This window comes from Macrotis lagotis, chromosome X (genome assembly GCF_037893015.1).
Source record: "Macrotis lagotis isolate mMagLag1 chromosome X, bilby.v1.9.chrom.fasta, whole genome shotgun sequence".
Classification (NCBI taxonomy): Eukaryota; Metazoa; Chordata; class Mammalia; order Peramelemorphia; family Peramelidae; genus Macrotis; species Macrotis lagotis.
The window spans coordinates 306320542-306333509 of NC_133666.1; the positions used below are offsets into that span (position 1 = coordinate 306320542).

Consider the following 12968-nt stretch of genomic DNA (forward strand, 5'->3'; position numbering starts at 1 on the left):
ATCAACAAGCATTATATGCAATGGGGATAGGCTTGAGGCATTTCCAATAAAATCAGGGGTGAAACAAGGATGCCCATTATCACCACTGCTATTCAGTATTGTATTAGAAATGCTAACTTCAGCAATAAGAAAAGAAAAAAATTGAAGGAATTAGAATCAGGAAGGAAGAGATAAAACTCTCACTCTTTACAGATGACATAATTGTAGCAAAGTCGCAGGATATAAAATAAACCCTCATAAATCTGCAACATTTTTATATGACTAGCACGATACAGCAGAAAGAGCTAGAAAGAGAAATCCAATTCAACATAAGCTCAGATAATATAAAAACAGCTAGGATTCTATTTGCCAAGGCAGACTCAAAAACTTTTTGAAAACGATTACAAAACTCTTCTCACGCAAATAACATAAGACTTAAATAACTGGGCAAAAATCAGTTGCTCGTGGATAGGCCAAACTTACATAATAATAAAAATGACCATTCTGCCAAAACTAAATTACCTGTTTAGTGTCCTACCAATCAAAATTCCAAAAAATTACTTTAATGAGTTAGAAAATGTTGTAAGTAAATTCATATGGAGAAATAGAAAATCAAGAATTTCCAGGGATTCAATGAAAAAAAGTGCAAAAGAAAGTGGCTTAGCTTTACCAGATATAAAATTAGATTATAAAGCATCAGTCATCAAAACTGTCTGGTATTAGCTAAGAAATAGAGTGGTAGATCAGTGGAATAGATTAGGTGCAATAGCAGGAAATGATGATAGCAATCTGCTGTTTGATAAATCCAAAGAGCCAGCTATTGGAATTAAAAAACTCTCTCTTCAATAAGAACTATTGGGGAAATTTGAAGTTAGTATGGAAGAACCTTAGATTAGACCAACACCTCACACCCTATAACAAGATAAGATCAAAATGGATGCAGGATTTAGACAAAAAAATTATTATATGCAAATGTGAAGATCAAGGGGTAGTTTACCTGTCAGATCTATGGAAAGGGAAGCAGTTTATGACCAAGGAAGAGATGGAGAACATCATTTAAAAACAAACTAGATAATTTTGATTACATTAAATTAAAAAGCTTTTGTACAGATAAAGTCACTGTAACCAAGATCAAAAGAAATGTAGTAAATTGGGAAACAATTTTTACAACTAGTATTTCTGAGAAAGGACTCCTTTCTAAAATGTATATACAGAGAACTGAGTCAAATTTTCAAAAAAAAAATAAGCCATTCCCCAATTGACAGATGGTCAAAGGATACGCAAAGGCAATTTATAGATGTGGAAGTCAAAGCAATCCATAGTCATATGAAAAATTGCTTTAAATCATTACTTTTTAGAGAAATGCAAATTAAAGCATCTCTGAGATACCACCTCAAACCTCTCAGACTGGGCAATATGACCAAAAAGGACAATGATCAATGTTGGAAGGGTTGTGAGAAATCCAAGACACAAATACATTGTTGATGGAGCTGTGAACTCATCTGACTTTTCTGGAGCAATCTGGAATTATGCCCAAAGGGCAACACAAATGTCCATACACTTTGATCCAGCAATACCACTACTGGGTCTATATCCTGAAGAGATTATGAAAATAGTGTAAAAATATCACTTGTACACAAATATTCTTTAGCAGTCCTGTTTGTGGTGGCAAAGAATTGGAAATTAAGTGAATGTCTTTCAATTGGGGAATGGCTTAACAAACTATAGTATATATATATCATGGAACTCTATTGTTCTATTATAAACCAGGAGGGATGGGAATTCAGGGAATCCTGAAAGGATTTGCATGAACTGATGCTGAGTGAGATGAGCAGAACCAGAAGAACACTGTACACCCTAACAGCAACATGGGGGTGATGATCAATCTTGATGGACTTGTTCATTCCGTCAGTGTAACATCCAGGGACAATTTTGGGCTATCTGCAATGGAGAATACCATCTCTATCCAGAGAAAGAACTGTGGAGTTTGAACAAAGACCAAATACTATTACCTTCAATTTAGAAAAAAAAATCCATTATCTTCTTATGTAATTTTGCTATCTCTTATACTTTATTTTTCTTCCTTAAGGATATGATTTCTCTCTCATCACATTCACTTAGATCAATGTATACCATGGAAACAATGTTAAGACCAACAGAATGCCTTCTGTGGGGGTGGGGGGTGGGGGGAGGGAAGCAAGAATGGGGAAAAATTATAAAACTCTAAATTAATAAAATCTTTCTAAAGTTTTGTATTTAAAAAATAAGTTTACAAACTCCAAATTAAGAATATCTAGTCATAGTTATTGTAATTGTAATTTCAACCCATAGACATCTTTCTAGAACCAGTTTTGTTCCCACTGTACCATCTAGTTTCAGAGCATCCTGTGAGGCCCTACATTCTTCCTTTTTATTTTTATTCTTTTCTGAAAATAATAGAAAAATAAAATAAATTTTCATCCTATTCATTTTTCCCCCATAAATAATTCCCTCCCTGGCCTTCCCATCCCAAAAACTAGTCATGGATTTGGATTTCTGGATTTTTAAAAAAATTAAATCCCAACTATGTGCAAAGATAGTTTTCACCATTCATCCTTTTACAAGCTTTTGTGTTCCATATTTATACCACCTTCCCTTCCCTCTCCCTCTCCATGGCCCAAACAATTTGGTATATATGTTGTACATCCACTTTTAACCTATTTCTGTATTAATCATTTGTGAAAGAAAACTTTGAACTAAGGGGGGGGGGACTCTGAGAGGGAAAAAAACATAAAAGAAGTTTTAAAAAGTATGCTTTACTCTACATTCAGATTCCATAGATTTTGTTGTTTTTTTGTTTTGCAAGGAAGTGGGATTAAGTGACTTTCCCAAGGTCACGCAGCTAGGTAATTATTAAGTGTCTGAAGCTAAACTTGAACTCAGGTCCCCCTGACTGCAGGCCCAATGCTCTATCCACTGCACCACCTAGAATCTACTGCCCCAGAATCCAGTTTCTTCTCTGGATGTATGGCATTAACAGTTCTCTCAGAATTATCCTTGAACACTGAACTGCTGAGAGAAGTTGCTTCCAATGTTGTCAATTATCTCAAAAAGTTGCTGTTGGTGTGTTTATTGTTCTGGTTCTACTCACTTTATTCAACATCAATTCATGCAAGTCTTTCCAGGTTTTTCTGAAATCAGGTTATTCATGAGTTCATATGGAACAATAGTATTCTATAGCATTCATATACCATAGCTTGTTCAGCCATTACTCAATTGATGGGCATTATAAGGAATATTCTGCAAAATTTCACAGATGCATCTATTAGTTAGCCTTAACTTTATAATATCTTTCTCCTTCCGTATCTCTTTTAATTAGATATATTTTTGCTTTTTGCTTTGTCTGAGAGCGGGATTGCTACCTCTGCTTTTTTTTTTTTAACTTAAGCTGAATCATAGTATATTTTGCTCCAGCCTTTTACCCTGTGTGCATTCTCTGCTTCAAATGTGTTTCTTATAAACAACATATTGTAGGATTCTAGTTTTTAATACATTCTGCTATCTGCTTATGTTTTATGAGAGACTTCATCCTATTCACATTCACAGTTAAGATTGCTAATTCTGTATTTTCCTCCATTCTGCTCGCTCTCTCCTCTCTCTCTCTCTCTCTCTCTCTCTCTCTCTCTCCCCTTTCTCCTTTTCCTTCCTCATTAGGGATTATTATTTTCAATTCTTCTTGTTGTGGGGTTTGGGGTTTTGTTTTATTTTTGTCCACCATAATATGGAGCTTTCAGGAATCTCTTTCTTGCAGTGGAGATCCAACTGGAGCTTGAGTTCTGGCCTGGCTCATAAACTTCTAACTCTTCTAGGAAAAGAATAGACTGAGGCTCAGACGACTAGTTAGAGGATCTGAGACACTTTGCTCCTCCTTGGTCTTATGCCGCAGTGTACTTTAGGCTGGTGGGTTTGGGTTTCCTTTCCTTCTTTATTTTTCTTTTTAAGATTTCTCAAGGCAATGGGGTTAAGCGGCTTGCCCAAGGCCACACGGCTAGGTAATTATTAAGTATCTGAGGTCAGTTTTGAACCCAGGTACTCCTGACTTCAAGGCCAGTGCTCTATTCACTGCGCCACCTAGCTGTCCCATGGGTTTCCTTTCCAAGCAATGTTGATGGCACATTTGTTAGCAGTGTGCAGTTAAGGCAGACTTTTAAGATTATTATGTGCTGTGCTCCAACTTTCTTTTTCCCTTCCTTTCCTCAGTAGCTCTGTAGAAGGAGCATTAAACTTGTGATACTGAACATTGATTCATAGGACCTGAGTTTATGTCCCAGCTCAGCCATGTAGATTCCTCAAGTAAATATATCAACTTTCTGGGCTTATTTCCTCACCTTCAAAATGAGGGGCTTGGATTAGATGCTTTTAAAGTCCTTTTCAGGTGTGAGATAATTACAAAATATACAGATTGAAGGATGTAGTTATTCTTATTTATCATGTTCTAATCTAAGCACTACTACCTGCTGTTGAGGAACAGAATTCAAAATCTATCAACACAAATCTTGGTTTGGGTATTAGCATCAGCATTGAAAAGAGAATTGAATCTGAAATTAAAAGACCTAGATTCAAATTGCTCTTCTAATATTTACTGTCTCTGTGACCCTGTGCAAGTTGCTTGACATCCATTTACCTTATTTTTCTCATCTGTTAAATGGTAGTAATAATAGTATCTATTTTCCAGGACTGTTGTGAAAATCAAATGAAATAATAATTGTAAAGCACTTAGCACAGTGCCTCACTGTAAACAAATAAGCACCATATAAATGGTTGCTAACTTGTTATCATCATTACTTATCATCTCTTGGTATCTTAGTTCTCTAAAATGAGGACACTGAACTGGTACCCTCTGTCTCTAAATGGTTCTGTGATTGTGGTCAAGGGTAGAACTTGAGGGAACAAAATGAGTGAGATGCGGGACAGCTTTCCCAAGGTACTGCTTCAAAGGTTGGGAGATGGGAAGGTCTAGATATGTAATGGAGCTTTTTAGAGGGAAAAGAAGAATCTATTGAAGTCAGAAAGATAGAGGTAAAGATTGGCAGAGTGGGATGGAGCATGGCCAGACAAGAGAATAACTTCCGGGGGTGGCTAGGTGATGCAGTGGATAAAGCACTGGCCCTGAAGTCAGGAGTATCAGGGTTCAAATCCGGTCTCAAACACTTAATAATTACCTAGCTGTGTGGCCTTGGGCAAGCCACTGAACCCCATTTGCCTTGCAAAAACCAAAAAAAAAAAAGAGAGAATAACTTCCCAGAGAGTTAGAGAACATAGTCATTTTTATCTAGGTGAAGAAAATGAAAATAAAATATTGTTTATTATTCTAGACTTTGTAAATTTGGCTCAATAAAGATGTAGTAATTTAGAGTATCTCAGTTTTGTTAATTTTTTTTCATTATTTTATGAAGTTTAAAATGTCTCACTATGATGAGAGGGCATAACTTAACTTCTCAAGTTGTATCTCCAGATGGGCAGTAGAAGTTAGGAATGTTCTATCCATGGCTGCATTGCTATAATGCCTGCCATATATACATATATATGCATATATATATATATATATATATATATTAAATGATCTATAAGACTTTCATGATGAATGTAAATGTATGTATATGAATTTTTCTTAATCTTGCTGAGGAGAGAAGAGCAGGAGGAATGGGTATTAAAAAAAATCATAGTTTAATTATTTCTATTAATCATCACCTGCCTAGTTACCTCCTACTTGCCTAAGCAAAATCATATATGACAATACATGCCAAATGTTCACTATGATTCAGAAGTCTTTAACTTTAAGCTTTAAGTTTTAAATAATAGCTTGAAGCTGTTAAATAGCTACTTGAACTGTTAAAGATTAACATAGCACAAAGATTTTTGGGATAACATGTGTCATGGAGGATTTAAAGTTCACCCTATTGCTTCTATACTTTCTAGTAGATGGAGATACCATATTGTTGAGTAAGACCAATTTGGAGGCTCATTTGGAAGGATGAGAATTCAATACTGTTCAACCAGTCAATATGACTTGGAATTTTTTCTCTGAGCTTAGCCTTTTGATCAGGTATATGGGGAATTCAGAAGAGACCTGTATTCCTGCTGTCAAGAGGTTTACTGTTTAACCAGAGACACAATACTTAGAAGAAATAACTAGAGGATGAATTATTGTTAAACTATGGCTCTAATTCTAAGTATAGAGAGAATTCCAAAGATCATAGCATCAGAGCTATGGAGCTGGAAGGGACCTCAAAGATCATCTACTATGGTCTTTTTCTTTAACAGATAAAGAAACTGAATCCCAGAGATAATGCAATGATTTGTTCAATCACATAGATAATAAGTGATAGTGTTTGAACTCAGATCTTCTGATTACAAATTTCATATTCCTTCTACCACCTTCTACCTTCAAAGGAAAAAGTCATTGTGGGCTCAAATAATTATGGGAAAGCCTTGTGCCAGAGGTCATCACTATCAAGGAAACTCTTTCATCTGAATGCTTGGGTATTTGGTAATCCTTTCTTTCAGAAGCTTTTATTCTTGTTATCTCCAAGCCTGATGATGATGATGATGATGATGATGATTCTTCATGACCCCATTTGGGGTTTTCTTGAAAAAAACAATGGAGTGGTTTACCTTTTATTTCTCCAGCTCATTTTACAGATGAGGAAATGGAAGCAAACAGGATTAAGTGATTTTTCCATGGTTACAAGGGCTAATATATGTCTGAGGCCAGATTAGAACTCAGGAAGATGTGTTCCTGACTCCAGATCCAACACCCTATCCACTGTGGTATTCAGATGCTCTAGTTACAGGGTAGTAAGTTTTTATTTTGTTTTTTCTTCTAGCTCCAACCTTTTTGTAGCACTTTAACCAGTGTTTGATATTTCAAATGAATCTGCTTGATTCCTTTCTTGCTTGTTTTTTCAGTGAGCTCCAACTCCTGATTATCACATTCCTTGAAGTTATTGTTTCTAAGATTCTCTACTGTTCTGTGGCTCCTGTGAGCTTCTAGGATTTTTTTTTTTTAGTTTTTGCAAGGCAATGGGGTTAAGTGGCTTGCCCAAGGCCACATGGCTAGGTAATTATTAAGTGTCTGAAAACTAGTTTGAGGAGAATAGTATGAAATAAGGACTTGAAAGTTAATTTGAAGCCAGATTATGGAGGTCTTCAACAAACAGGCTGAAGGTTTTTATCCTATTGACAGTGAAGAAATATTGCAAGTATGTGATTAGAAATATAACCTGTTCATTAGAAAACTTCTTTTAGTAGCTATATGCAGAGTGAAGAGAGGAGAGAGATTTAAAAACAGGGACACCTATTAGGAGTCTACTATAATAGTTTGAGAAAGAGATGATGAGGACCTGGAATAGAGTTGTAGAGAAAAAGAATATTTGAACAGTGTTGGAAAGAAAGAATTAGCAGGACTTGGGAAGATATTGGATTTATGGAGATCGAAGGTCAGTCATTCACTATTAAGCTTCTGCTATGTGTCAGTCACTGTATTAAGGAGGTAAAAGACTGTTCCTTTCCTCAAGGAATTCATAATCTAATGTAAACACAAGAGAAGAGAAGATAATTCTGATGTTGCCAATATAAGACACTAGTAGAAGGATGTGTGTGTTCTCAGCACAAATAGGAAACTATTGGTTGAAAGATAGAATATGAAAGTATTAGAGATACCAGCATCAAAAAGATGTTCAGCAGGCAGTTAATAGTCTGTATTGAAATCCTGGAAAAAATAGTTATATATGTTTGACAGTCTTTTGCTTAGAGATGATATCTGAAGCCTTGCAAGGAGATGAGATCACCAATGGAGAAAGTGTAGAAGATAAAAGCAATCCAGGACATTGCTTGGGAATGGAAAGGTAATGAGTGAATGAAGGAGACTGAGAAGCAGCAATTTTATAGGCAAGGGAAACCCCCCCCCAAAAAAAAAACAACAAATATTAGATGAACCAGTGGTGGAGAATATGTGGGAAGAGTCTGTTAACAGTGATGAGACCAAAGGGAAAAACAGCATGATATTGATCATTATATCAAGCAGTTAAAGAATTTTTGGTACCTGGAAGAGCAGTATGAGTCAAGTTGTGGGTTTGTAAGTCAGGTTGCAAGACAATGATAACTAAATCAAGCAATGAATGCAATCTTAGATTTACTTTGTTGAAATTCATTCCCTTGTTGCCTAAACATCTGAGTTTCCTTTTGGCAATGGACTGCTCTTCATGTCATTCCTCTTTGGAAGACCCTTAGCTCTCTGTCCCATCTCTCTAAAAACCTACCTATCCTTCAATAATCTCTAGTTCTACCAACTTCATGAACTTTTCTATGATTACCCAGACCCAAATGATCTATATCTCTTTTGAAATCCTATAAGCTTCTCATTTGGTTCTTGTCATATAACTTCTCTTGTATTTTGCTTTTCTCTCTCCAGGAAAGTTGTAAGAAATTTGAGGATAATGGACAGAGTTGTGAACCTTATATACCATTTTACATACAATATATGTTGCTCTTGACAGATACTCAATAAGAATTTATCATATTGTTTAACATAATATTTTATTAAATAGCAGTGATAAGCTATTTTGATTTGAGAATTAAATTCATTTCATGCATAGAATCATTTCAACAGGCCATGGATGGAAGATGTGTCCTTGAGGGAGAAAGGAATTATTTGGGGCTGAGAGTGAAATGTGGGGAGGATGGTAGAGCAGGAGGTAAAGGGAAAATCTTTGTGGTGGCTTCCCCTAAAACAGCTTAACTTTCTTTTTTTTCCCTCTTTCAGGCAGATGAAGAAAGGAATTACCACATCTTTTATCAGCTCTGTGCAGCAGCCAGCCTTCCAGAATTTAAAGAGCTTGCCCTCAGTAAGTATCCCTATTTCATAATGGGAAACAGGAACCTCAAATGACTGATAGGTGGGAAATAAACTGATAGCACTTTTCATATATCATTCCACAAGCCTTTTGGTGTAGTAGTCAAGATTTCTGGCCTACTCAGAAAGGTATGGTGCAAACAGCACTGATTCTGGAGTTGGAGGAAATGGGGATTAGAAGAATTCTACCCAGCTACTTACTGAGAGTTGATGTAGAGCAAGACATATCTTTTTAGTCATAGTCAATGTGAGGATTTGTTTTGCTTGACTCTAAGTGAGCAGGAGGAAACAAAAATAAATGTTTAACAATTGGAAAATTAATTTATCACAAAAGGAGATTTTGTTGGATACTCTCTAAAGTTATTCTACTTCTAGACCTATGATTCTATCCATAGGGACAAGTCTCAGTTATTGCCTAACTGGGTGACCTTGAACTCTGAGACTCATTTGCCTCATGTATAAAATGAGAATAACAATTACTTTCCTACCTATCAGTGATTTAGTCAGTACTTAATAATGGATTGTATGCTTGGCACTGGTAACACAAAATCAAAAATGAATCAGTTTCTGCCACAGAACTGCTCCAACATGCTTTTGGAGAAAAGAACTATTGAGAAGAACATATAAGTGATGGGAAGGTGCCATATAGAACAGAAATCGCCATACATTATAAAACATACTAATCTTTTTGATGGTTGTAGCAAACATCATATTCTAAGCTTTGGGAGGAGCATTTCATTACAATTAAGGCTTTGAAAATTATTCTGAAGGTGGCACACACATAAGCATGAGAAGAGAAGCAGGGAGAGACAGTATGGGGGGGAGAGGAGGGAGAGTAGAGGACAGAAAATACATATGAGTTGTGACTTTTATTATGAACTCAATGAATCTCAAAAACCAAATTTATAAAACACAAATGGACAGTGAAGATAAAAGGCAGTTTTAGAGCAATGAATGCACAGAAGGGTAAGCTTTAGCATGGAAAACAATGGTATCTGATCCACCCTGGGCAGCACTGTGCTGTGGCAGACAGAGGAGAGAAGAATCAACAACAGAAAATATCTCTTTGCCTGGCCAGCAGGATGAGTCATTGTGGGTGTTTGACAAAAAAAGGGAAAGCCAACATTTCAGAGGTGTCAGCATTTGGTTAGTAGTATGGGGAAGCTTTCATGTTTTGCTTCCTCAGGTTAAGAGACAGTGACAACTTGACTTTCAAATTCTGGGATTAAAATTTGTTCTTCCAGGACTTTCCTGTTCCCAAGTGCATTATAACAAGTACTACTGAATAGCTACTCACTAGTGAACACAGGAAGAGACACTTGTCAGGTGTGAGGGACACAAAAGACTCAAAGTTACATTTTTTATTAAGTTCATGCCTTTGTAATGTTGACCTTAAATTGTAACTCTGTGTAGGTGGGTGGGAATATTTTCTAGTGATTTTGTTTGTTTGTCTGTTTGTTTTGGCAATCATCCATCTAGTCTCCTCCTCTTTCAATGCCATCTTCCAAAAATTTGCCAAAATGCTATTCCTAAAGCAGACTTTACTATGTCACCTTCCTATCCAGAAATCTTCAGTGGTTTCTTATTACTACTGTAATGAAACATAGACTACTACATTGAATCTCCATACTCTGACTCCAGTCTATCTTTCTATCTAGTTACAGATTTCTCTCCATCATACACTCTGCCTATTTGTTGTTCCTCATATATAAAAGTCATCCTCTGCTTTCGTATTTTTGCGTAGGTGGGCCCACTCAACATTCTCCTAAGTGCCTGACAAACTCTCCTTCCTGATTTTCCTTGGAATTCTTAGATCCTTTTAGAGATCAGATCAAGACAATCTTCTAAGGACCTTTCATGATTCTTCTTAGTTGTTAATCCCACTACTCAAAATCACACTCTATGTTTCTTGTACATGTCATGTATTTGTTTTTTGTGGACATGAATCCCCCCCATCCCATATTCTCCTTGGGAGAATCTCGATGATAAATCTGACTCCTTGGCATCTAGTGCATGCTTGAAACATAGAGAGCATTTAACAAATGCTACTTGTTTAATTGGTTAGTCTGGTGTGACAAGCATGGCAGGTGTAGAAGAAAATGATAGAACAGGACAATACCAAGTTATGGAAAGCATTTGATGCTAGAGAAAGTTGTTCACATGTTTCACAGTAGACAAAAGAGCAGCATGACAAGATCAGTGCCTAAGAATTATACTGACAGTGACATGAAGACTAGATTGGAGGTAAATGGGTGAGTATAGAAAGACCAACTAGGAAGCTATTTCAGTAGGACAAATGATTGCCAGTGAGGACTGTATTATGGCAGTGTCATTGGGAGTGGAAGAGAGAAAAAAATGTGAGAAGTATTACAGGGATTTAATTAGCAGGACCTGTGTATTGTTTGGTTATGAAAAGTGATATAGAAGAATTAAAGGTAAGAAATATAAAAGTTTCTATTTCAGAAGATGATGATTAGAAAACTAAAGCTTAATTCATGTTGCACTCCTTGCCATCCAAAGGAAGTGGTGGATGGGAGAGGTCTTGCTTTTGTGATGAAGGGATAGATTCCAAAGCACTGATTTTGTCTAAAATGAGCAAATAATGGTAGTACCATTTTAGGGCATAATTGGGCAATTTTATTCTGAGTGCAACTTTAAAAGTAATAGGAAACATTGTTTTAATTCTTTTCCACTCATTTAGTTTATTGATGTGGAAAAATGACTTTTTTTTCATCATTTGTGCCTTGGAATCATGAAGAGATATTTAGCCTGCTGGGTAAGATGGTATAAAATAACATAATTTTATCAGTAACTCATACTTCTGCCCTTTTATTTGCAAACCAAGAAGATCTTAGAGATACACAAGGATCCATTACTGACACTAGAACTTTCTTAAGACATTTCAGTTAAATTTGCTATATGGTTGCAAGCATCTGACTTTAGAATCTGGAGTACTAATGCGTCTCTGTGATTGCAAACCACAAGTAGCCACCCTAGTAACTGCTGATGGGTCCAGTGAGAATCTTTATCCCTTCATAGCATTCTTTTCTACTCCTCATAAAATGTACTCTGTGTCCTCAAGTTACAAAAATAAAACTAATAAGATTCACCATCATGAGAAAAGAAAGCATGTGAGTATATTTCTGAAACTCAATTGAGTAAAATCATCTTCTTTTCCCCTACCAGGAAAGGATGGATTTGCATTGTGCCATGTCCTCTTGCCCTTTCTCCTTTTTGATATGGATAGAATTCAATGCCAAGTCTGACATTGGAATATAGCATATAGATAGATAAAAACCTGCACTAACAATCAATGAGTAGTATTGTATTATAATAGACAGAAGCATTGGACTTGGAATCTGAAGGGTGCAAATCCTATCTCAAACCCTTAGCAGCAGAATAACTGTGGGGATGCAATATAACTTTCCTGGCCCAGAGTTTCAACTGTCAAATGAGTGGAGTAGACTCAATGACTTCTCAGGCCCTTAAACATATAAGTCTTTGAATCTAAAAGCATCGTGGGTGCTGTCCAACTGCTCCCTGTTTCATATTTTTTCATTTCCAATCTGACTCAACAAATATATGCTAGTCACTGAAGATACAAAGACAAAACAAAACAAAGCAAAATAGTTCTTGCCCTCAGGGAACTTGCATTCTGTTGGAAGGAGGTACATTGGTAAATAAATATATGGTTAATAATTGGAGGAGAAGGAGGAAGGAGAGAGTATTGACAACTGAGAGAATCAAGAAAGGTTTTCTCTTAGGGTTGTCACTGAAATTGAGCCTTAAAGGAGACCAAGGATTCTAGTATGCAGTGGTACAGCTCAGACATGAGGAAGTCTTTCCAAAGGCACAGCAATGAATGATAGACATATATTTTGGAAAACAGCAAGTGGGTCAATTTGGATGGAACCAGAAAAAAAATGAATAATAAGCCTAGGAAGGAAGACTGAAGCCAAATTGTAATAGGCTTAAATATCAAGCTCATGAGATTAGATTTCATCCTTTGGACAATAACATGCTTCAGAGGGTTCCTGAGGAAGGAATGACATACTCAGACTTGTTATTTAGCAAAATTATTTTACTTACTGTGTGG

At 36.2% G+C, this 12968-nt stretch overlaps 1 protein-coding gene across 3 annotated transcripts in view; it reads left to right on the forward strand.

Annotated features, from left to right (window-relative positions):
• MYO5B (myosin VB) overlaps positions 1 to 12968 on the forward strand; it is a 565377-nt gene that overhangs the window by 310687 nt on the left and 241722 nt on the right. For all 3 annotated transcript variants that reach the window (XM_074208686.1, XM_074208684.1, XM_074208685.1), the window contains exon 7: positions 8783 to 8864. In XM_074208686.1, the coding sequence (XP_074064787.1) occupies positions 8783 to 8864 (82 nt within the window). The remainder of the gene's footprint in view (positions 1 to 8782; positions 8865 to 12968) is intronic.